Source organism: Ceratotherium simum, chromosome 4 (genome assembly GCF_057802395.1).
Source record: "Ceratotherium simum simum isolate JZ-2026a chromosome 4, ASM5780239v1, whole genome shotgun sequence".
Lineage (NCBI taxonomy): Eukaryota > Metazoa > Chordata > Mammalia > Perissodactyla > Rhinocerotidae > Ceratotherium > Ceratotherium simum.
Genome location: NC_141903.1, coordinates 9,176,002 through 9,203,317, shown reverse-complemented (window position 1 = coordinate 9,203,317; position 27,316 = coordinate 9,176,002). Strand labels below are relative to the sequence as shown.

At 35.0% G+C, this 27,316-nt stretch overlaps 1 protein-coding gene and 1 pseudogene across 5 annotated transcripts in view; both read left to right on the top strand.

The window, feature by feature from the left end:
• RANBP17 (RAN binding protein 17) overlaps positions 1-27,316 on the top strand; it is a 347,331-nt gene that overhangs the window by 71,141 nt on the left and 248,874 nt on the right. For all 5 annotated transcript variants that reach the window (XM_004428530.3, XM_087429435.1, XM_087429434.1 and 2 more), the window contains 2 exons: positions 4,197-4,302; positions 16,925-17,060. In XM_004428530.3, coding sequence (XP_004428587.2) covers positions 4,197-4,302; positions 16,925-17,060 — 242 coding nt within the window. The remainder of the gene's footprint in view (positions 1-4,196; positions 4,303-16,924; positions 17,061-27,316) is intronic.
• Positions 8,826-11,282, top strand: LOC101395066 (chromobox protein homolog 1 pseudogene; annotated as a pseudogene).

Genomic DNA, 27,316 nt, shown 5'->3' with positions numbered 1-27,316 from the left:
GCTATGACTAATGTCAAAGAGTGTACTGCCTATGTTTTCTTCTAGGAGTTTTATGGTATCAGGCTCTTCAACAGATAAATGGCTAAAGAAGATGTGGTATATATATACGTATATATGTATACGTATATATGTATGTATATATACGTATGTATACATACATATATGTATATATATACACAATGGAATACTACTCAGCCATAAAAAAGATGAAGTCTTGCTGTTTGCAACAACATGGATGGACCTTGAGGGTATTATGCTAACCGAAATAAGACAGATGGAGAAAGGCAAATACCATATGATTTCATTCATATGTGGAAGATAAACAAACACTTAGATACAGAGAAGAGATTGGTGGTTACCAGAGGGGAAGGGGGGGGAGAGCAAAAGAGGTAAAGGGACACATATGTACGGTGATGGATGGCAACTAGACTTTTGGTGGTGAACATGATGTAGTCTATACAGAAGTCAAGATATAATGATGTATACCTGAAATTTATATAATGTTAATAAACCAATGTTACCTCAGTTAAAAAAAAAGAAAATGTGATATATGCATCTAATGGAATACTATTCAGCCTTTAAAAAGAAGGAAATTTTACAATATGCGACAACATGGATGAAACTTGAGGACATTATGCTAAGTGAAATAATTAGTCACAAAAAGACAAATACTGCATGATTCCACTTTTATGAGGTATCTGAAATAGTCAAATTCATAGAATCAAAGAGTGGAATAGTAGTTGCCAGGGGGTGAGAGGAGGGGAAAATAGGGAGTTAGTAATTAATGGGCATGAAGTTTCAGTCCAGCAAGATGAATAAGCTCTAAAGATCTGCCGTACAACATTGCACCTACAGTCAACAGTAATGTATTGCACACTTAAAAATTGGTTAAGAGGATGGATCTCATGTTAAGTGTTTTTACCAAAATAAAATAAAAGTTTAAAAAAAGGAAAAAAAAGTATGGTATTGGCACAAAGGTAGACATTAGATCAATGAAATAGAATTGAGATTCCAAGTATAAACTCTCCCATTTGTAATCAATTGAATTTTTTGACAAGGTTGACAACACAATTCAATGATGAAGAATTGTTTTTTCAACAAATCTTGCTGGAACAACTGGATATCTACATGCAAAAGAATGAAGATGGACCCATATCTTACACAAAAATTAAGTCAAAATGAATCATAGACCTAAATGTAACAGTTAAAATGATGAAACTCTTAGAAGAAAACATAGGAGTAAATCTTCATGACTTTGGGTTGGGCAATGATTTCTAAGTATGACATCAAAAGCTGAAGTGACAAAAAAAATTAGAAATTTGGACTACATCAGAATTAAAAATTTCTGTGCTTCAAAGGACAGCATTAAGAAAGTGAAAACACAACCACAGAATGGGAGAAGATATTTGCAATATATTTATCTGGTAAGGGACTTGCATCTAGAATATATAAAGGACTCTTACAACTCAATAATAAAAACGATAACCCAATTTAAAAATGAGCAAAGGATTTGGATAGACATTTCTCCAAAGAAGGCATACAAATGGCCAGTAAGCACATGAAAGGATGCTCAACATTGTTAGTCATTAGGGAAAGGCATGTCAAAATTACAAGATACCACTTCACATCCACTAGGATGGATATAATCAAAGCAGGTAATGACAGGTGTTTTCAAGGATTTGGAGAAATTGAACCTTCATACGTTGCTGGCAGGAATGTAAAATGGTATAGCTGCTTTGGAAAGCAGTTTGGCAATTCCTCAAAACGTTAAAAATAAAGGTATTATATGACCCAGTGATTCCACTTCTAGGTATACCCAAGAGAAATGAAAACATAGATCCACATAAGAACCATATACAAATGTTCATGGCAGCATTATTTATAAAGCCAAAAGGTGGGAACAACCCAAATGCCAATCAACTGATGAGTGGATAAATAAAATGTGATATGTCCAAACAATGAAATGTTATTTGGCCATAAAAACGAATGAAGTACCAATGTGAACTACAAATGGATGATCCGTGAAAATATTATGCTAAGTGAAAGAAGACAGTCACAAAAACCACATATTGTATGATTCCATTCATATGAAATGTCCAGAATGGGAAAAATCTGAAGAGATAAAGTAGATTAGTAGTTGCTTAGCTCTGGGGGCAAGGGGAGTAGAGTGGGATTTCTTTTGGGAGAGATGAAAATGTTCTAAAATTAGATTGGGGTGATGGTTGCACTACCCTGTGAATTTAATAAAAAACATTGAATCATATGCTTTAAGTGGGTGAATTGTATATGAATTATATTTCAGTAAAGTTGTTTAAAAAAAAAAGTGATAGGTTCATGGATTGGAGGTTCCCAGTAGAACCAAGGATTGTTGGAGTTGGAAGATTCATCTTTGTAGATATTGAAATCACTACTTATTGTGATAGAAATATTGTTGGAAAGAAAGACAGCGAGCCAGAAACTAACACCTTCAAAAAATAAAGAGAAATAACCTGAGGGAGAGTAGATAATTGCAGCAAGAAAAAGTATTTGATACCCTAGTTTGATGACATAAGTAAAGCTGAGTGCTTTTATGATGGAGAGAGGGAGAATGTTCCCGAAGTGGAAATGAGGAACATCAAGAACATCTACTCCATGTTCAAGGCCCAAGATACAAGAGGTATGGAAGAGAAATCACCTACCTCTTGAGAGGGCCCATAGAGGAAGCAGGATCATCAGGGGAGAGTGTGTATTATTAATAGACTTTCATATTGATCATAAAACACTTGTGATGTACATAAGGTAACTTTTTTTTAATACCTTCAGTTTCCTGCATGGACTTTTTGTTCTGTTACCTTTTTCGCTAATTACACGTATTTTGAAGCTTGAGTCTGATTTATGAATTACTTGATCAAATTAGTGTTCTTGTTTTCCTATTTAATGTTTCACATTGCTAATGTACAAGGCTGCGTAATTGGTCAATTCTGATTTATTCATTGTTGTTTTGTGGATTAAAGGATGTGGATACTTGCTAGGTTATAAGTCTAACTTACAGGAAGTTTGTCACCTCAGTAGGCTGATGTCTCTCCAGAAGTTTGAGGGAGTTGTTGATTAGTTGTAGTATAGTAATGACTGCTGCTATCCACAGGAATATAGGAAGAATGTGTTCTTTTTCTACGTTTATTTATCCTTCCTAAGTCTTCAGACAAGCACAGCCAGCCTCTTTTATGATTGTTTAATTCAATACCTTGTGAAAACCACTTTAGTTCCCTTGAAAAGATTTCTCAACACAGAAACATAATTGATTTCAGTATTACGAAATAGGCTGCTCATCTTTGAAAAATCAATCTCCAAGAATAACACAAAATTTCTTTTTAGCAAGATAATTGATATGTTGTTAATTATTCATAAAAGTCTTAAAAATCTTAGAGAATCTGACACATAGATCAATGAATCTAGAGATATATGCCTTAAACAAAAATTATGCAATAAATATCTCTATTTCTAAATTAGTCAATATTGGCTGCCCCCAAGTAAGATTTATGAAAACCGTAGATGTTGCCATTTGTGCCATTGTTGTAAAGTTATTTAATCCTTTGCTGTTATTGCCCATGAAGTTAATTTGGTTGTCAAACAATGTGATTTGCACATTAAAATGTGAAAATCTTGGATTTTTATAAATTATGCATAAAAATACAAAGGGAATAAATTTACCACCAACTATTGTGTTCCAGGCAGTGGTGATATTAAAAATGATCAGACTGGTGCTATCATGACATTGACCATTAAGGAAAGATGCTGGTCATTGGATCATACTATTACTTACTAACAGCCCTGAATCTAGGCATTACATTTGGTGTTTTGTTATCAAATTTAATTTTAATCATAAGTCTTCATGGTAGATATTATTTTCTCCATTTTGTATATGAAAACCCTAAGACGTAAAGAGGTAAGTAACTTATGCAAGATCACCTAGCAAATTGATAGAGGTGGTTTTCAAACATAGTTTTATCTGGCTCTAAAATCTGTCATTTTCACTTTTATACTGCCTTGAAAAACTTAAAACCCAACTCTCTACTGTCTGTCAAGAACTGAATTCACAGTAGTTTTATCACTTGTTGGGAAGAATAGATCATTTTGCTAATTATGGAATTTTCTGAAAAGTAAGCTTTGTTTCTATCAGTACTTCCTAAACATTTTTCTTTCTCTTTATATATTAGGACGTCTTGCATGGCTGGTATACTTAGTTGGGACAGTTGTTGGAGGAAGATTAACATATACCAGTACAGATGAACATGATGCTATGGATGGAGAATTATCCTGTCGGTAAGTAATGGCCATCTAATTTGCAGAAATTTACTAAGTAGTTAAGAAATTTAGTTATTGAACTGGTATTATGAGCTAAAGCATTTTGTAGTGGGCCTTTTGAGCAAGGTATCATTTTTCTTTTTATTGATGAGAAAACAGGGGCTTAGAGGTTAAGTAATTTGTAGAAGTCAAATCTCTAATAGGTGTATAGTCAAATATATTTTAAACGTATTTAAATAGTGTGATGAAGATTTAGGTTGGTTTCTACTTCTTAGGATCTGATACAGCATGCAAAATTGGTGTGTACTGAGGTGATGGCAAAATTGGAGTGACATGTATCTGGTCAAAAAGCAATGGATAGTCAGATACCCAATACAAACTGTTTATGATTGTTGACTAGATTTTTCACTTCATGACTGTAGCCTTAAAAAGAATCAGTGCATTACTCGCATCATATTTCTCCTCTAAACTGAAGAATGTTCCTACGTGTGAATAATACAGGTTGATTTTCCATATATTTTAATTTAATTTAATTTAATTAATTTTTTTGTGAGGAAGCGTAGCTGTGAGCTAACATCTGTTGCCAATCCTCCTCTTTTTGCTGAGGAAGATTGGCCTTGGGCTAACATCCATGCCTATCTTCCTCTACTTTATATGGGACACTGCCACAGTATGGCTTGACAAGCGCTGTGTCGGTCCGCACCCAGGAACCGAACCCACATACCCTGGGCTGCTGAAGCAGAGCATGCAAACTTAACCGCTGCAGCACTGGGCCAGCCCTATTTTAATTTATTTTTTAATAACATCTTTCTTTACAACAAAGTAATACATGTTTTTGTTGAACACTTAAATTCAAGTGACAAGAAAAGTCAGATATTCATTTGGAGATTACTACTACTGTCATTTTTGTAAAGACCTTTGAGTTTTTTTATTAATGCTTGAGGGTATATGTACACTACATGTATATTTTTCAACTTTTTGTAAACAAAAATTATATTATGCTATATTGTTTTGTAAACTACAATGGGGAGAATAATAATACTACCTAATTCATTTTGGGCTATTGTTAAGATTAAATGAGTCAATATTTTTTTAAATGCTTAGAACAGTGCCTAGCAAATAGTAAGCACTATGTTACCAGAACAAACAAAAAAAAAAAAACCCAAAACACTAAAAAAAAGAAAACCAAACATAATATTGTGAACATTTTACCCAGACATGAACTATTCTAAGCTCTACCCTAATTTAAACAGTCCCTTGTTTTTGGAATTTTAGGTTGTTTCTCAATTTTTCCTTATTATAAACTGGTTTGAGGTGAATATTCTTTTAGTTATATCTTTATGTAGGTCAAAATAATTTCCTTAGAGTTAGTTCCTAAAAGCTGAATAGCTGGTTGAATGTATGTAGCATTTTGAAAACTTTCAATATGTATTACCAAATGGTCTTCTGGAAAAGTTGCACCAGTTTATCCTCTGAATCCAAAGGCTATGAGAGTTATTTTGTCTGCTATTGAACACTAGAGAATGAGATTCTTATCTTTGCCGGTTTATAGATAACAAATGTCTCATTTTAATTTGTATTTCTTTGGTTACATTCTGTTCCGTTTTTATTTTTGCCATTTGTATTTTCTTTTTGTGATTTTTTAAATATATATAGACTGTATCATTTACATCATTTCTTTTGTGATTATCTTTCCTAATTTATTTGATAATAACTCAATACATATCAAAGATCTTAATATTTTGCTAATCATTTTGAAAATATTTTCTCCATGGTTTTTTTTTTTTTTTTGGTGAGAAAGATTGCCCCTGAGCTAACATCTGTAGCCAGTCTTCCTCTCTTTTGTATATGGGACACTGCCACAGCATGGCTTGATGAGCAGTGTTTAGGTCCCTATCCAGGATCTGAACCCACAAACCCCGGGCTTGCCAAGGCGGAGCACACGAACTTAACCACTATGCCACTGGGCCGGCCCCTGTTTTCTCCAAGTCTTTAATTTGTTTTAGAAATTTCCTTTTTACTGCCTTTAAATATTTATATATTCAGACCTATGAATTTTTTCCTTCATATTTTCTCTGTTGCGAATACTTAGAAAGGTTGTTCCACACCTGGATAATAAAAATATCCATCTGTGTTTTCTCCTTGTTCTTTGATGATTTCAGCTTTTTATATTTAATTTTTAATATATCTGACATTTATTTTATGTACTTTTTCCACAGTTTCCAAAATGTTAACCAATTAATGCCAACCCTACCCTCTGTTGATTTGAAATGCTGCTTATGTGTTAACACAGAATTCTTATGTCTTTTTCTAGGCCTTTCATTCTTTTCCACTGATCTTGGAAGTCTATTCTTCCACCGCTATCACCCTACTGAAGTCCTTAAAATTGTTAGACCTCGTTGTGATATTCTCCCTTATGATTATTATTAAATATATTCCTAAGTATTTAATAAGTTAGTTGTCATTTTGAATAGAAATTTTCTCTTCATTCCATACCCTTTTAACCTTTAAATTAGCTCTTTTCAATGAAATTTAAATCTAAATTGAACATAAATATTTTTAGTTTTTCTAAGATTTATTATTTCCAATATCAAATCGCTTAAAATATGAATGGGAGGATTCTTAAAATGTTTTTGCTCGTTTTCAACCAAGTGAACAATTAGCCTCTGTACCATCTTTTAATGCAACATTGCATATTCAATAAAGTGGAAATTAAATATACTTTTTGCTATAGTTAGTTTGATTTTTTGAAGTTTTCATCATCAAGTAGGCAAATACCCACTGGCACTATTTTCCTAAGAAAATACATAACAGGAAATAAAAATGGGTATATATTTGCCAAGTAGAAAAATTTAGTTTTTTTCTTTAAATGGCAAACATATTTAACTCTAAGTAGAATTTTGTTTTGTGTTTTAGCCTGCATTCCCTAGAAGACAAAGCCTTAGGTGAAGTTTATGGGCTAAGGCTTTATTGAGGTTGGGGAGATGGGTACATTTTCAGGGAAGAAAGAATGAAGGAAAAGGAAAAGTAAGTGAGAGAATAAGAGAAAATAGAGTCAATCCTCATTTTTCACAGATTCCATTTTTGCAAATCTGCATACTTACTAAAATTTGTTTGTAACCCCAAAATCCATACTTGTGTTGCTACTGCAACAGTCATTCTGAGACATGTGCATAGTGCCAGAAAATTTGAGTTGCCCAATGTGCACTTCACCAGCTGAGGTTCAACAGATGCTCTACCTTTTTGTTTCAGCTCTCATACTGTAAATAAGTGTCCTTACCGCTGTCTGTTTAGTGCCATATTTTTTCATTTTTGTGCTTTTTGGTGATGGGTTTACTGTTTAAAATAGCCCCCCAGCATAGTGCTGAAGTGCTAGCTAATGTTCCTAAGCATAAGAAGGCTATAATGTACCTTACAGAGAAAATACATGTGTTAGGTATGCTTTGTTCAGGCACTGGTTTTAGTGCTGTTGGTTGTAACTTCAGTGTTAATGAATCAACAATATATGTTAAAGTATCTTTAAACAGAAACACACATAAAACAAGGTTATGTGTTGATCGGTTGATAAAAATATTGTGACTCGAGTTCTTTATGAACCTAACCCTGTATTTCCTCTAGAAGCAGTGGTTCAGTCTTCACTAATTCAGTTTCACAGTGACTATAGAACTACCATGAATAATGAGAATCAACTATATAAGGTGGTGCATTACAGACCTGTTTGCTCACTTTTACAGGAGTTTTTCCCAGAGGCCGCATGGAAACACTGTGCCTCAAAACAGTCCATGGTGGTTGTGGTGGTGGGGAACACGGACTAAGGGCAAGCAGTTTATTTGTTTGCTTATTTCTGTGTCCCATTTCTTATTGGTTAAGTCTTCTCCTGTGGTGTTTAACTTTTCCATACTTCTTAGTTTTGTTCCCTGGCCTCTTTGAGGAGCCTCTTGGGAAGCCAGAGCTTCTATTGGTCCTGTTGAGTTAAAGGTAGAGGCTGGAGCTGTGGCGGGACTCTCCTCTCCGCTGGATGAGGATTTATAACTTCAGAAAGTGTGTGACTCTTTACTCGGGCTACAAGGCAAATGGTTGAGGCCAGGGGTGGTGGTGTTGGTGGGTGTGTAAACAGGGCCAAGCAGATTCAAGGTGGGGCGTGTACTAGGACTTACATACTTTGTCTAGAAAAAACATAAAAATGTATTTTAAAATATTGAGATTTTAAATTAAATAAGAATGATGTTTTATGTAAAATTGTAAAATGCCAACTTCATATGAAGAAGTTCCAAATAACTGGAACTGTAATACTGTTGCCTTCTGTGTGTTGTTATATGATACCTTTCCAACTACTGGGAGAACATTACCAAATTAGAAGATCATGAAGCTCCTGCCAAAAATCTATGTGCTATTTTATCAGGAAAAGGTTAATATTCATAAAACCTCCCAATATTGTGATAATTATAATTAAAACATGTTACTTTAACATATTTAAATAGGCTACTTAAACTTAGCAAATAAATATATTTGTGCGCAGGCCACACAATTCTAATTAAATAAAGATAATTTTTGTAGTCATTTCAGTTTCATTCATCATGACCAGAATGTAAACCTCTTGAGAGATTCTCCAGGGATTTTGTCTTACTCATCCGGTATCCTCTTGATTTGCTAGTGCTAGCAGAGTGGCTGATTCTTGCAGGCTCATTCCTCTCAGTTATGCCACCCTGTTTCTCCTAATTACTCTCACCTGTTCATCTCGCAGTCATTCTTCATCATTCATTGAAGGCTTTGACAACTAGCTCAGAGTTTTGCTCTCTCTCCCAAACTCTACTATCATATGGATGACTTCAACCTCTTTCCCATCGGATAATGTTACTCTTCTCTTCTCTACTCATAAGCTTCCAGTGGCTTCCTGTCACACATGAGACAAATTCCAAAGTCCTTGCTATGGCCCAAAGCATCCTGTGCTACTTCTCTGACCTCATTTCCTGTCCTTTCTCGTTCAACTCAACCACAGTGACCTCCTTGCTATTTAAGTATTACCAATTTTTTCCACTTTATGGCCTTTGCATTTTTCTTCTGCTAGAAATGCTTTCTCCCAGATGTTTATGTCGTGCTCCCTCACTTCAGTCAGTTCTGCACTCAGATGTCCCTTTCTTCTTTGACCTCTCTATCCAAAATAATATCCTTATTCTACTTTATTTTTCTTCATAATACTTCGTATCTCTTAATGTTTATTTGTTCATTCCATTAGAATAAGGGAAGGAATAAGCTTTATCTGCTTTTTTCACTGCTGTATTTTTATCTCATCTGCCTGTCAAAACCTTAACCCTGAAGGAATTCAGAGTTTTTTCTGATTTGTTGAGTGGTAATAAAAGAAATTGCACATCTCTGTAGATAGGTACGATTATCTCAACTGAGCCCTCAGCATTGCTCAGTGATTCTATGTTTTAATGATTCTTGTCTTCTTACTTTTCAGACACCTATTGAACTGTTTCACTTGTGTGTTCTGTCATACATGTGCCTCCAATTCAGTGACTAAAATTAAGCTCATCTCTTTCATCCACTTCCAGCCCTGGCTCTCTTCATATGTCTCATCACTGTCCACTCAATTGCCTAAGCCTGAATCCTGGGAATTATCCTTAACTTTTCTCTTTTTCTCTCATCAGTGTCCATATAGTCATCAAATCCTGTCAATTCTACTTTCTAGTTATCCCAGTTAGTCCAGTTATTTCTGTCTCCCCTACCATTTTAGCTCCTGTCATTTTTCACCTGGATTTGTGCTATAGTTTTAAATGGACACCTTGCTTCCTCTCTGGCTTTCTAAAATACAGATCTGGGTTGGCTGGGGCCTGCGGTACGCCGCTTCAGTGAGGGGCTCGCCTGCGGCCACCCAGCTTCTTACCTTTTTGGGCACCACTCCCCCGGCCAGCCTGACATGCCGTGCCAGTAGCACGGCACCGATTCCTCTCGGGCTCTTGGGCGCTGCTCTGAGCAGCGTCACTCTTTATACCAGAAAGCTGGCGGGCACTATGGGGAGAAAACAAAACAAGAAGAAGGCGGAGGAGGTGCTAGAAGAGGAGGAAGAGGAATATGTGGTGGAAAAAGTTCTCGACCGTCGAGTGGTAAAGGGCATAATGGAGTACCCCCTGAAGTGGAAGGGGTTCTCAGATGAGGACAACACGTGGGAGCCAGAAGAGAAGCTAGATTGCCCTGACCTCATTGCCGAGTTTCTGCAATCACAGAAAACAGCACATGAGACAGATAAATCAGAGGGAGGCAAGCGCAAAGCTGACTCTGATTCTGAAGATAAGGGAGAGGGGAGCAAGCCAAAGAAGAAAGAAGAGTCAGAAAAGCCACGAGGCTTTGCCCTGGGTTTGGAGCCAGAGCAGATTATTGGAGCTACAGACTCCAGTGGAGAACTCATGTTCCTGATGAAATGGAAGAACTCTGATGAGGCTGACCTGGTCCCTGCCAAGGAAGCCAATGTTAAGTGCCCACAGGTTGTCATATCCTTCTACGAGGAAAGGCTGACGTGGCATTCCTACCCCTCGGAGGATGATGACAAAAAAGATGACAAGAACTAACTCTCCTGAGTACCAGCCCCTGTCGCATCTGACTGTGGGTTTCAAGTGGAGAGAGAAGGGGTTCTACTTGTCTTGACACCATAGAGGTGGCTTGAGAAGATGTCCTTTGAAGAGCCAGTATAGTTTCTGTGCCCTACAGCAGCTCAAGTGCTTTCAAGCTGTTCCGTGCTGTATAGTTTGCACACCCATCCCAGTGGAGGGGAAGGAGGAGAAGTGTTTCAAGGCAGCCCATTCTGCATTTTGCTGAGAAAAGCAAAGACCCTTTCATGAAGGACAGAACTTTCAGAATGGGTGTGTGGGAGAGCAGAAAGATACTGTAGGTCTTCACAGAGCATCTCCACAACCCACAGCCTTCTTCCCAATAGTGTTAACTCTGCATTTTTACAGCGTAGCATGTGTGTAGTTTTTGGCTATTACTGGTATATTATTTGGGGGTGGGAGGGATGGGGTGGGAAAGAAAGGAGATGAGTAGGTTCGTTTTTGTTAAAATTTCGGGCCTGATTGGGGAAATGGTGAAACAATGGAAAGAACCAACAGCTAATGATGATTCCATTATGTGTCCAGAATATATATCTTTTCAAAAAATGTAATTGGCAACCTAAGTGAGGACTGTGAGAGACTATTTAAAAGTTGTGAATGCCTGAAACTTAGAAGCCAAGGTGTTCCTGCCTGAGCTTAATACTGTTCACAACAAAGGACTAAGCCAGTTAATGTTACCAAAGCTGCCATTTTGGGGATGGAAACTGGTTGAGGAGGGAAAGTCTTTTATTGGAGCGTATACACAAGCAGATCGTTCTGTCTTAGAGGTGCTAATTCTTAAAATTGACAAGAAGACCCTTTCTTTCCAGTTACAAAGTTATAAATATCAGCTTGTCCCTGGAAGCCACTGGCTGAGGTATTTGGGGAGGGGAAGAGAGAGGTATAGGAGGTGGGAGAGTGGGGGAAGACAAGGGCCCATGCTCTTACAGTGAAAAACTCTTGGAGCCTCTCTGTTTTTTGAACTTCAGACTCTGAAACCATTGGTGACAGTGTTCAGTCACTGACAGCACAAGTTCATTGAATCACTTCAAGAGTTGAATGATTTCAGAAGCCCTGGTCTGAGGAGAAGATTAAACTTTCATACTGGGGCAGTGGTTCACTTTAAAACACAAAAGAAAACAAAACAAAAAGATTTTTTTAATCATAAGAATTGACTAATATCCAAAATGCTGTCTTGAATCGTGAGATCCGTCAGTTTTTGAAATCATTTAGACCTGCATCTAGAACTCCATTGTGATATCTTTTTAGGTATGTGTTAAGTTTCTGTGAAAACTTGGTTAAAATGTAAACTTCATACCACACTGTCTGTTTTTGTCTTAATAAAACTGTAGATTTATAAAAAAAAAATAAAATACAGATCTGATTATGTCAGTGCTTTGCTTAAACTCTGCAGTGTCGTTCCATTGCTGTTGGGATTTAAATCAACATAGCTCATCAGGCCCTTCATGATCTGGCTCCTGCCTGTCTCGTTAGCCTCATCTCTTGCCACTGACTGCTTTATAGCCATATTTAATTTTTTTCGGCTCTTAAATGAGTCATGCTTTTTCTTCCCTCTCTGGATTAGCTACACATGCTTTCCTCTTTCTCTTGACACTCTCTCTCTTTGCCGTGTTCCATCCTGAAATATTAGGAATCCTCACTAATTTCTTTGTCATGTTTATTAGAGCACTTGTCATTCTTTATTCTAATTGCTGTTTTATTGTCTTTCCCTGAATAGACTATAGATTTCTGGAGGACTGGGAATATATATGTTTCACTTACTGTTGTATTCTGAACTCCTAACAAACACTTGCCATAGAGTAGGCCCTCAAATACTTGTTGACTGAATGAATACTTATTAATTGGATATCCAGGGGAATATAGAACAATTGATTATCCAAAATTCATTTCTTTGTATATGAAATGGTGTGCTTATACTTGGATCAAAATTATTTAATAATATGTTTTTATTCCCTCCATGCTCTTTACCAAAAATAATTTAAGATAAAAGAAAAATAAATGTAGGACCATAAATTGAAACTGGAAGTGAATATTATATATGTAGTGCAAGCTTTGGTCTTAAGCACTTATTAGAGGTGGCCACAAATCTTTGAAGGGCACTGTGGCAGAGACTACTAGTTGTTCCATATTTCTTCTTCTCTTCGTCTGTAGTAATAGAATACTGATTGTTTTGCTGGGCATGTGGCCATCTGAATAAAGACTAGATATCTTTACTAGACTCTCTTGCAGCTAGGTGTGGTTAAGTGATTATGTTTTGGGCAATTGGATGTAAGTGGATGTGGTATGTGCAACATATGTGTACATAATGGGTGCAGCTGAAGAAGTCATCTTAGACCACAAAGTGATTGTATGAATAGGGGCAAGTGTGACAACAAGATAGAAAGAACCTGAGTCCCTGATACATTGTGGAGCACCAACTAGTCCTGGAACGCTGTCTTGGATTTTTGCTTGAGAGAGAAAAAAACATCTATATTGTTTAAGCCATTGTTATTTTGGATTTCAGGCACTTGCAGCTGAACTTCTTGTACAACTACCAAAACTTCTTTGACAAATGGATCGTGTACCCTGCTGGGAACTCTTTCCTACTCTCCTACTGGGGATGTCATTGCCTCTTAGGCAAATGAAAATCACCAGCTTAATATGGGTTGTAAAGGCACCCCAACAAACTGTCTTCTGATTTCATGTCTTCCTTGGATTTTGGAATGTATGCTATACAAAGGAAATAAAAGTAAACAAGAGCAAGTACAAAGAATCAACAAAGAACTAGAGTAGGAAAGGGAGGTCCTCCTCAATAAAGAATTTAAAAGCAAGATATGCCTTAAGTCACTTGAAAAATCACCTGGATCCAGAGATGAAGTTTGATGTACATATCTATTTACTTAACTAAAAATTAGTCCAGCAATCTGCTAATTCACCAATACACGGACTTTAAAAGGCAGCTTTGTCCCTCTCAAAATTAGAGAATAAACACATCTTCTTGGGAAAAAAGAAAACAACCTTGTTATAGTAATCTAATTCTTAAATTTGATCTTTAGTAAGTTTTCCTTCATAAATTTTAATGATATTAAAGATATTTGGTAAGTGAAGGGTACTTTTAAATAAGTAGCTTAATGTATAAATATAGGAAATAATAACTATAAAAATGGTTGTCAAAATATTATTTCATAACACTTTGGCACTAAGTACCAAGTTTTTAAAAGAAGTTCATATGCTGTAACCTAGATATTTTATTTCTAGAAATATTTGGTAGTAAGGAAAAGGACAGTAGTTATATTTCACTGAAATATGAACTTATATTCAAAATAAGATGATTAAATTTTGACATAGCCTTAATATTATACAGCTGTTAAAAATAATGTTTTGGAAAATTATTTAATAATATGAAAGAAATAATTGGTCAAGATATATCCAGTGAGATAGATCAGTGAAATAGAATAAAAGGTCCAGTAAGTAATCTGAATGCATAAATAAAGCTAGTGTATATGATAAGGGTAAATCAAAATGATGAGCAAAAGGTAGACTGTCCTAGAAAGACATGGTGTTGAAGCAGCTGGGTGGCCATCTGGAAAAAAATAATGTTGATCTATATCTCACAAGATATGTTCAAGATAAGTTCACATGTATCATAGAAGTAAATGTAAAAAAATGAAACATAAAAACCTTAGATTCCAGTAAGACCTTGTTATTATGCAAAATCCATAAAATAAAAAACTGATAAAATTTTATGCATAAGAAAAAGAACAAAAACTTGTGCAGGACATTAAGAAAACACCATATTGGGGGCCGGCCAGGTGGCATAGTGGTTAAGCGCGCGCTCCACTTCAGTGACCTGGGGTTCGCAGGTTCGGATCCCAGGAGCACACTGATGCACCGCTTGTCAAGCTCTGCTGTGGCGGCGTCCAATATAAAGTAGAGGAAGATGGGCATGGATGTTAGCCCAGGGCCAATCTTCCTCAGAAAAAAGAGGAGGATTGGCATCAGATGTTAGCTTAGGGCTAATCTTCCTCACACACACAAAAAAGAAAACACCATAATTAAAGTCAAGAGAGCAATGAAAAACAAGGAAAAATATTTACAGCTCAATCACAGGCAAGAGGCTCAGTTTTCTAATATTTAAAGAATTTTCAGAAATTAGCAAAAAAAGACAACCTAATAGAAAAAATCGGCAAAGTATATGAACAGGTAACAGAAAGGGACATACATGTGGCTTAAAAACATGGAAAAATTTTAACCTCACATACATGAGAGAGAGAGAAATTAAAACTATACTGAGATGCCATTTTTCAGATTTCAGTAAATTCTAAAGTTTAATATCATTCTGAATTATCTATGTGTATATAGACACCCTCATAGACTGATGATAGGAGTATAAATTGTTTCAGTTTCTATGGAGGGCAATTTGGTAATAGCTATCAAAATTATAAAAGTTTATATTCGTTAAGCTAGTACTTGGACTTTTAAGTGTATATTGTAACTATACATGTGTGAAATGATGTGTACAAGATTGTTAATTGCAGCATTTTTGTAACAGCAAAAAATTATAAACAACTTTAGGGTCCATCAGTAGGGGAATGTTTGAAAATATTGTGTTACATTCATATAATGGGATGGTAAACAGCTACAAAAGAGAATGAGAAAGCTCTTTATGCTGACATGGAAAGATCTGTAAGATATATTGTTAAATCGAAAAAGCTAGGTTTAGAACCATAAATATAGTATGCTCTGTATATTTACATATGTTAAAAAAAATCTCTGGAAGGACACATAAGTTATGAACAGTGTGTGTATATGTTCTTGTGTGCCTACATGGAATGAAGCAGATGGGTCAGGGCTAGGCATAGCTGCCTTTGTACAGTTAGAAAACGGTGCTGTTTCCTCAACAACCTCCACTTCTGTCTCTTAAAATGATCATTATAGGGGCCGGCCTGGTGGCGTAGAAGTTAAGTGCACGCGCTCCGCTTCAGCGGCCTGGGGTTTGCGGGTTCGGATCTTGGGTGCGGAGCAATGCACGGCTTGTCAAGCCATGCTATGGTGGCGTCCCGTATAAAGTAGAGGAAGATGGGCACAGATGTTAGCCCAGGGCCAATCTTCCTCAGCAAAAAGAGGAGAATTGGCAATGGTTGTTAGGTCAGGGCTAATCTTCCTCACCAAAAAAAAAAAATAAATAAAGATCATTATAATATGCTCATTTTGTTAGCACCAGGCACTTGGCAACCATCCCCTGGAAAATTTTAATGAAAATGAATAGAAGGATTTCCTTTTTGAAAATTCTATACTAAACTTTTCATTATATTGAATTAAGCTTTTTTTTCCTGGGATATTTAACTTAATCTTTAGTTCATTTATGATTTTCTAATAATAATAGTTGCATACTTTTATTAAAAATGTTTGATTTTGTTAAGATCATCTTGTAATTTATTTCAGGTAAAATTTTTGTTATTCATTAAGAGAGTGATATAACTTGAGGGGTGTACCTCTTGATATTTTTTTGTATTTTGAATCATGTGACCCCAAAATAAATAATTATATAAAAATAAAAGGTTTAATGGGAAAGTAAATACAAAACTACACATTCAATATCATTTTTCCTGACTAAAATTTTATATATATACATAGATATCATAGATACGTGTATATATTTTAGTAAAAGATACTAGATATTAACTTAGATCTATGTATATATATAATATTTGTAATAACTAGGTATTTAGTTATATCTATGTATATCTATTATATGTTCATATGTATATATATGTATTTATATATAAATTTTTAGTAGAATAGTAACTGTATGTACATGTAGGTTTGTATGCATGTATATGTATGTGTATTTCTTAGGAAAAAAGACTAGAAAGAATTAGACTGAATTGTAGTTATCTCTTAGTGGTAGGGTTTCAGATGATTTTTAAAATATTTTCTTTTAAGCTTTTGTATTTTTCCACTTTTTACAGTGTTTATATATTATATTACATTGACTGTAAATGTTTTAATGTTGTTTCTCTACTGAAGCTTTTTTTTTCCTTCATGAAAAGAGTTTTTCAGCTTATATCTTTAATGGATACCGGATTGCCTCAGTGTTCTAATGAGAAAATAGAACTTGCAATTCTGTGGTTCTTGGATCAGTTTCGTAAAACATACGTTGGTGATCAACTTCAAAGAACCTCAAAGGTAGGTTTGCACTGGAGATTAAAAAAATGTTATTGAAGATGAAGAAAGATGTTCACATATAACAGCATTAAGCTGAATGATGTATTTGGGCAATTTCTATGTAAGAAATTTAATTGATCAGTTGAAGTCAATTGATTAATTGGTATTGAAGGCAATGTGAGATTAATTTGCTTGATTTATGCCTAAATTTACCATTTTCTTTGAAGATTGATTGGCAGAGTTAGTGAATATTTCTTATGTGGCTAGTCATTAAGTGGTTAAGATTATTTCAAACACCTCAATGGATTTTGCCTTATTGTATTGTATTTCAAGGTTTAAAACATAAGATTTACTCTTTTGGTAGTTGTGGGTTTATTTTGGACACTTAATTTATGTGGTTTCCAGTATATCGCTCATTCCTTGGCATTTTTACATGGTAAATGATGATGACTAGGAGAGTTAGACATATCTTTGAGAGGCCACAGTTAAATCACCTTAATGTAGAGAACATTTGTACTATGATAATTGGAAGTTTAGCATCAGCAGATTTAGATGAATTGGTTTTAAGGCATAATGAGGGATTATTGAGGTCATTTGTGTGAACCCTAACCAAATATTTAGTAGTACTTGTGACACTGAGTTAGATCTATGAGATTTTTTTTTCTTCTTCTGCCTGGAATAACAACTCTTTCTAAAACCTTCTCTGTAAGAAACCCTAAGGATATTTCTTATCTCCTTTGGATTTATAGTTTGTATTTGTAATATTGAAGGATTTCATATTTGAACATTCTAGAATAAGCTTTTTATATTGAACTAAGCTTTTTTCCTCTGGAAAATTTAGCTTAACTTGCAGTTCATTTATGGTTTTCTGTTACTAATAGTTGTATGGTAGTGTAAAAAAACATTTGATTTTGTTAAGATTATCCTTTGGTTTATTTCAGGTAAAATTTTCTTGTTTTTTAAGAAAGTGATGTAGCTTGGTGCTTTCTTTCTCAAATTGTGAGATTTTGTTGCCTTTTAGAATTATTAATAAAATTTTCTTAGAGTTTAGCTGCCATTGAATGAGACTATTAGAAGAAGCAGGAGCTAGAAATAAGTGTTTTAGGTTGACAGTAAGACAAATTAGAATCAGACAAAAATTGCGTGGTATGAAATTTATACAGGGTGCCTCTTTTAAAATCCAAGATGTGTTACTCGAAGGTTGGGTATAAATCAAATTATGATAAATTGTCTTGTTTTAAATGTACCCAGCGAGTTTGTTATTTTGCTTTTGCAAAAGTGAATGCTCTTGAAACATTACTAATTCAATATCCATTTGGTCTGGATCTTAGAATGGTATAATATGGAGTAGGAAAGCCTTCAAATTATTGTGTTTAAAAGTACTTGGAAGAAAATACATAAAATGAGACTAGTTGCTTTAGGGCAATGGGATTTAAGAAATTTTTTTCCAAAATTTTTGTTTGATACATATGCTATATATAATATATATATATCTTTTAATATAAGGTAATTGTGAAAAAAGTGAATTACAGAGATCAGTTTTTCTTTTTTTGGAAGAGCTTACATATTAGGAGAAAAAAAAAGACATCATCAGACTGGTGTTGATTCTTTTATTATAACTTCACTCTCGCATTTTTGGTGTATGTTTCTTACCCTGTTTTCAAAGCGAGTTTAGTCCTAAGGTGATTTTATTTCTAAGGCATTCCTACTGCATAACCTCCAAGTGGTTCCACTTTTCTTTTTCTCTGGCGTGTCTGCTGATCTGCCTTAATAGGAACCATTTTTGGGGGTCCTTAATATGGGCTCTGGCACTTTTCTAGGAACTCTTCGTGCTCTCTCTAGTCCTTACAACAAGCCTGCAAGGTTGGTATTATTGTTCCCATTTTACAAATGAAAGAACAGACTGTCTAAGACATTTATAAGTTCTCTACATTCTATTTTTCTGGTAACCATCTAAGGAAGACCAGATGGAAAACGTTTTTTGGTGAGTGTATTGTCGCATTCCAAATTGTGTCGAAAAAGGGGAGAGTGTTAGATAATAGTAAGCAAATAATGTTTAGTGTACACTTATTTTGTACTAGGAACTATACTAAAGAGTGCTATACTAAGCACTCTTTAAGCATTATCCCATTTAATTGGATTATATAGAGTACGACTTAAAAAGTTCCTCCCAATCTCTTTTCTACGTAGGTCACCAGTTTCATTCTTCAGTACTCCGTACTTGTACTGTGTACTTTATGTGTACTAAACTTTTTTCAGCTCCTTCAACAGTCTGTGTTCTCTGTTAATTCTGTGCCTTTGAACAAAATGTTTCCTCGGCCTAGGACACATTCTTTTAAATCCAACTTCTACCTCCCTGCCTTACTCTGCTAATTCTTATTTATTTTTTACATCAGAAACCCCATCCTTTAGGATGACCTTATTAACTTAAATTCTGGGAGAGTTCCTTTCCTTTGTGTTCTTTAGCACCCTGTGTCCCCAATTTTACTATTATTACATTGCATTGTAGTTATTTGTTAGCAAAACATATATAGACTATAATTTGGGTTAGGACTGTTTCTGCCTTTTTAATTATCACCTCTAAGTGCCTGGCATATTGCTTGTATGCTTTCTACTAGATAATGTTTGAATGTACTAGAATTCTATAGGAATTGGGTCTAGATCTCACGTATAATAATTTGAGGCAGTAAAGGGTGTGTTCTTGAGTTGGAAAATGATGCCGACTTTAGTGAAATTGTTCAGCTATTTTAAATAAAGTATACTATTAAGCATTTTGAAAATTTTATAAAAGCCTGCATATGCAAAATAATACAATTTTTAGAAATAAGTGCTTCAGAAACCAAGATGGAATCATTGAAGAGTCCTAAGTGATGATATATAGAATAGGAGTATGTCCTATAAGTGAGAAAGAAGTATCATAAAAGTAACTGTAGGCATTTATTGATCAACTAGTCTTTGATCAAAGACTGCACAGCACTTGGCAGGTGTCTAATTTCATCTCAGGAAAACTCCGTGAAAATAGTTTTTATTAACACCTCCCCCACCCCTTTTTACAGATATGGAAACTGAAGCTTGGAATGGTTAATTAATGTGTTTAAGTGGTTGAACCTGGATTTGAACCCAGGACACCTGATAACAGCCTGTGCTGCTAACCACTTTGCTATGTTGCCTCCTGTTGGATCTTTCACTGGGATATTGAATGGGCCCTTCAAACTCAACAGGTTCTAAAAAGAAACTCACTATTTTCTAAAACCTTTTCCATCTACTTTCCTATTTTGAGGAAGAATGACTTTGAGCCCAAAATTTCCACTTTGTTCTTACTTCTTTTTTTTTTTTTTTTTTTTTTTTTTAAAGATTTTATTTATTTAGTTTTTTCCCCCCAAAGCCCCAGTAGACAGTTGTATGTCATAGGTTCACATCCTTCTAGTTGCTGTACGTGGGACCCGGCCTCGTGTTGGAGGGAGAAGTGGTGCCTCGGGGCGCTCCCGGGATCCGAACCCGGGTCGCCAGCATCAGAGCGCGCGCACTTAACCGCCAAGCCACAGAGCCGGCCCTGTTCTTACTTCTTATATCTGATCTGTCACCTAATTTTGCTGTTTTTATTTTCTAAATATCTCTCAGTTCCACTCCTTTCTCAGACCCTTTCCTTTTTTTTTTTTTTTTTTAAAGATTTTATTTATTCAGCTTTTTCCCCCCAAAGCCCCAGTAGACAGTTGTATGTCATAGGTTCACATCCTTCTAGTTGCTGTACGCGGGACTCGGCCTCGCGTTGGACGGAGAAGTGGTGCCTCCGGGCGCTCCCGGGATCCGAACCCGGGCCGCCAGCATCAGAGCGCGCGCACTTAACCGCCAAGCCACAGAGCCGGCCCGACCCTTTCCTTTTTAACCTCATTGTTACTGCTTGTCATTTCTCATTGGATTTTAAAAGTTTTCTTATTTTCCTCTTTGTTTTCATTTCGCCTTCTCGCAACTCCAGTCCATTTTCCATACTACCACCAGAGTAATCTTTTCTTCAGTAGAAAACCAGAGAGAATAATGTAATGAACACTCATACGCTCATCATCCAGCCTTGTCAAATCTGAATGCTTTGCCATATTTGCTTCAGATCTGTATATTTTTAAATTAAACATTAATGACCTGTTGTTGCCCTGATTCTGTACTTCTCACTTCTTGCCCCAAAGTAACCACTATTCTAAATTTAGTGTTATTTTCATACATGATTTCATTCTTTTTCCACATTTCTGTGTATTTACAAACAAAACATAGTACCATTAACTTTATAGAAAATTATTATATAGGAACTTGCCTTTTTCAATCAACATTGTTTTTGAGATTAATCCATGATAATATATATACTTCTAATTACTTTAATTATTGGATGGTATTATAGTATATTACTGTGCCGTTATGTATTCATTTCTTGTGTTAATATATATTAGGTTGTTTCCAATTTTAAAGTTTACAAAAAATACTGCAGTAAACATTCTAATACTGTTTCTTCATGCATATGTATGAGTTTCTTGACGGTAAATACTAGGAGTGGAATTGCTAGGCTGTGAAATGTACATATCTTCAGCTTTACAAGGTATTATTAAGTTGCCCTCCTAAATGTTATAATAGTTTATTCTCTCTCTTCCAACAAAGTAGATATTGTTGCTATATATCGTCATAATACTTGCTTTTGTCAGACTTTAAATTTTGCCAATCTTTAGGGAACACATTTCTTCCTGTTTAAAATTCTTCTGGCCATTTTTCTGTTTAAAATTCTTATTGGTTTCCTATTATTTACAAAATAAACTCCTTCTTATGGTCAAACTTTGCCTACCTTTGCAACCTTTTCTTTTGACACTGCGTTGCACTCTTTGACATGATTTGTATGTGCTGCTGTCTCTTTCTCTTTTGCCTGTATCTACTCATTATCCAATGAATATTAATAAGTAACTACTACGTATTAAGGCCAGGGATACAAAGGCAAATAGGATGGTCCATCTCCCCGGTAAGTTTTTAATTAAAGAGGAAGATGGACAAGTAAAGAAAAAATTATAAAATTTACCCACTTACATGTTCAAACAGTATATTAATAAGGAAAAGACAGACTGTTAAATAAATATTACTGGGACATTTGGTTATCTCTGTGTCAAAATTTGGATTATTACTTCACAGCATACAAAAATCAAATCCAAGTAAGTTAGAGGACTCTTAGTGTAAAATGCAGGAAATTATGGTGTAAAGATATGGAAAGATATTTTTAAGACATAAAAAGCCCAAACTGTAAACCTAAAGGTTGATAAATTCTACCCATATTAAAAGTAAAAACTTTTGTGGATCAAAAGACACAATAAACAAAGTAAAGGGACAAGCTATAGACAGGGGAATATGTTTGCAATATATGTAACTTAAAGAGAATCAATATTCAGTTACATAAACAATTTCTATGAATCAATAAGAGAAAAACAACCCAGTAGAAAAATGGGCAAAACATATGAATAAACAATTCACAGAAGAGGAAATCACAAATGCCAATAAACATTAAAAAATGTTCACACTTTCATGGACTCATGAAAATGCAAATTAAAGCTACAGTGAGATACTATATCATACCTATTAGCTGAAGACAATTAAAAAGTCTGACAAAAGTAAGTATTTGTGAGAAAGTGAAATAGTGAACACTCCTGTACACTGCTAGTGGAATCCAAACTGATAAAACATCTTTGGAAAACAATTTAGCAATATCTAGGAAATTTCAAAATGCATATGCTCTTGACCAGAGAATACAAATTCTAGCAATATACTTTAAAGAAGTTCACACATGTAGAGAAAGACAAGTTTAAGAAAATTTTTGGCATACAAACAATTGGAAAATGTAATTTAGAAAGATACCATCTATGGTAGTACCCTAGAGACCCCCTATAAAATACAGAGGAATAAATCTAATGAAAGATGTGTAAGACCTATAAACTGAAAACTCCAAAACATTGTTGAAATGAGGCCTAAATAAATTGACAGACATATGCCATGTTTATGAATTGGAAGACTCAATATTGTTAAGATCACTTAAGTGAAGTAAGGTATGATAACAATGTGTCATCAAATAGAGAATATCAATAAAGAGATAGGAATATTAAAAAAAAGAAAGTAATAGAAATTCTGTAGTTGGAAAATACAATAATTGAAATGAAAAGTTTCCCAGAAGAGCTCAACAGTATATTTAAACTGGGAGAAGAAAGAATTGAAGATTGATTGTGTCTTAGTCAGTTTGGGCTACTATAATAAATACCATTGACTGGGTGGCTTAGACAACAGTAATTTATTTCTCACAATTGTGAGGTCTGGAAGCCTGAGATCAGGGTGCCAGCATGGTCAGGTTCTTGATGAGGGCCCTCTTCCTGGTTATGTTCTCATATGTCCTTCTTTGGTGCGTGCCAAAAGAGAGAGAGAGATCAATCCTTTGTCTCCTGCTCTTTTTATAAGGGCGTTAATCCCATCATGAGGGCCCCACCCTCATGACCTCATCTAATCCTAATTATCTCCCAAAGGCCCCACTTCCTAATACCATCCCATTGGGGGTTAGAGTTTTAACATATGAATTTGGCGGGGGCACAATCATGCAGGGAATAACAGGATAGAGATTATAGTATTGAAAGACCAGAGAGAAAAAAGAATGAAGAAAAATGAACAGAGCCTCAGAGAACTGTACATCACCATTAAGTACACCACCAAATCATGGAGTTCCTGGTACGGGAGTGCCAGAGAGGAGAGCAAGAGAGGAACAGAAAAAAATATTTAAAGCAATAATGGCTTAAAATGTACCACATTTGATGGAAAACATTACTCGCCAAAAAAATGCAACAGAAAAGATCCACACTAAAACACATCGTAGTAAAAATGCTGAACGGCAGACAAAGAGAAAATTTTGAAAGCAACAAGAGAAAAACTACTCATCACATACAAGGGAACTCCAATAAGATTAGCTTCTCTTTAGAAACAGTGGAGGCCACAGACAGTTGGGTGACTTATTCAAAGTGCTGAAAGAAACTGGTAACCAAGAATTCCATATCTAGCAAAACTATCTTTAAAAATTAAAGGAGAATTAAAGACATTCCCAGGTAGACAAAAAGTGAGAGAATTCATTGCCATCAGAGCCACCTTATAAGAAATTCTAAAAGAAGTACTTCAGGCTGAAAGCAAGTGACCTCAGACAAATTCTCACGAATCCACATGAAAAAGACAAAGAGCACCAGTGAAGGTAATTAAGCAATTATAAAATACAGTACTACTATGCCTCTTAACTGATTTAAAAAGCAATTGTATAAAACACTTCCATATTTTACACACATATACAACGTTTTGATGGCATATAACATATAGAGATGTAATGTGTAATATATTTGCCAATAACAGCACAAAGAAGGTGAGTGGGAGCAAAGTTGTGGGCTAAGGAAATGACACAAGATGGTAAGTCAGATCTGCAGGAATCAATAAAGAGAACCAGAAATGGTAAATAAAGAATGTTAATATAACACTTTCAACATATTCTTGCTCTTTTTTTCTTTCAACTTGCTTAAAAGATATAAAATTACATAAAGAAATAATTGTCATAATTTATTGTTGGGTTTGTAATATAATATTGAATAACAATAATATCATAAAAAGAGAGAGAAAGGAATAAAGCTATAAAGTAGTAACATTTCTTTATCTCATTGGGCTTAAGTTAGTATAAATCTGAGGTACATTTTGATAAGATGTATATGGTGAGCCCTAGGACAACCACCCAGAAAGTAACAAAATATATATCATGAAAAAAAATCATTAAAGTTATTAAACTGTTATACTAGAAAATATTCCCTTTGTGCAAAAGAAAGCAGTACAGGGAGGCTAGAGGAACAAAAAAGACATGAGACTTTAAAAAATCCAAAATGTAGGGGCCAGCCTGGTGGCGTAGTGGTTAAGTTCACATGCTCCACTTTGGTGGCCTGGAGTTCGCAGGTTTGGATCATGGGCGCAGACCTGTGCACTGCTTATCAAGCCATGCTGTGGCAGGCGTCCCACATGTACGGTGGAGGAAGATGGGCACAGATGTTAGCCCAGGGCCAGTCTTCCTCAGCAAAAAAGAGGAGGATTGGCATCGGATGTTAGCTCAGGGCTAGTCTTCCTCACACACAAAAAAAGAAGACACATCTCAAATAAACAGCCTAACCTTCACCTTAACACACTGGAAAAATAAGAAGAAACTAAACCTAAAGCAAAGAGAAGGAAGGATATAATGAAGATTAGAGTAGAAATTAATGAAATAGAAATTCGAAAACAATAGCAAAAATCCAGACTTGGTTCTTTTTAAAGATAAATAAAATTGACCAACCTTTAGCTAGATTGACAAAAAAAAAAAAAAGAAGACTCAAAGTACTAAAATTGGGAATGAAATAGAGGTCATTACTATTGACCTTACAGAAATAGAAAGGATTAAAATGGAATATTATGAACAGTTGAATGCCAGTAAGTTAGATGAAATGGATAAATTCCTAGAAAGACTTAGACTACTGAAACTGATTGAAGAAGATATAGAAATCTGAATAAACATGCAGCAATTAAAGAGATTGAATTAGTAATCAAAGGTACCACAAAGTCCTGGTCCAGATGACTTCCCTAGTGAATTCTACCAAACATTCAAAGAATTAATACCAGTTCTTCATAAATGCTTCCAAAATGTAGAAGAGGAGGACACACTTCCCAACTCATTCTATGAAGCCAGATTATCCTAATATCAGATCCATACAAATAATACATTAGAAAAAAAGAAAAGTACTCACCGATATCTTCTGACTACAGATGCAAAAAAACTCAAAAGAAAATGAGCAAACTGAATCCAACAACTTATAAATGCTTTCCTCTATGATCAGGAGCAAGACAAGTATGTCTCTTTAATACATATACTAGACAATGTACTAGAGGTTCTGGTCAGGGAAATTAGAAAACAAAATGAAATAAAAGGACCCAGATTCGAGGAGAAGTGGTAAAACTATCTCTGTTCACAGATGACATGACCTTGTATATAGAAAATCCTAATATTCCACTAATAAACTGTTAGAACTAATAAAACATGTAAGTTTGCAGGATAGAAGATCAATATAAAAATATCAGTGAAATTTCTATACACTTGCAGTAAACAACTTGCAAATGAAATGAACAAAACTTTCTATTTATGATAGCATCAAAAAGAATTAAGTAGTTAGGAATAAATTTAACAAAAGAAATGCAAAACTTATATACTGAAAACTGCAAAACATTGTTGGAACAAATTAAAGAAAATCTAATAAATGGATAGATATCCCATGGTCATGAGTCAGAAGACTTAATGTTGTTAAGATGGCGACACTCCCAAATTGATCTACAGCTTTAACACAATCTCTATCAGAATCTTAGCTATCTTCTTTACAGAAATGGACAAGTTTATCCTAAAATTCATATGGAAATTCAGAGGACCTAGAATAGCCAAAACAATCGTGAAAAATTTCAAAACTTGCTACAAAGCAACAATAATCAAGACAGTGTGGTTACTATCATAAGGATAGACATATATAGGTCAATGAAATAGAATTGAGAGTCCAGGTATAAACCCTCACTGACCTTGCAGTCAGTTTATTTTTCACAAGGATGCCAAGACAATCCAATGGTGAAAGAATAGTCTTTTCAAGAAATGGTGCTGGGACAACTGGATGCAAAAGAGTGAAGCTGAACCCCTATCTCCCACTATACACAAAAATTAATTCAAAATGAATCAGACCTAAATTTAAGAGTTAAAACTATGAAACTCTTAGAAAAACGCATAGGAGTATATCTTCACGACTTTGGATTGGGCAGTGGTTTCTTAGGGAACACCAAAAGCACAAGCAGCCAAAGAAAAAAATAGATAAATTGGACTTCATCAAAATTAAAAACTTGTTCTTCAAAGGAGACACCATCAAGAAAGTGAAAACACAACCCATAGGAGAGAAGAAAATATGTCCAAATCATTTAGAGACTTGTCTCTAAAATGAAGAGATCTTACAACTCAAGAATAAAAGGATGAATAACTCAACTTAAAAATGGACAATGGATTTGAATGACATTTTTCAAAAGAAGACACACAAGTGGCCGGTAAGCACATTAAAAGATGTTTGACATCACTATATTTCGTGGGAAATTAAATCACTATAATTCAGGGAAATTCATGTCACTACTGCAATGAAATACCATCTCATACCCCCTAGTACGGATGTAATCATAAAGAAATATAATAA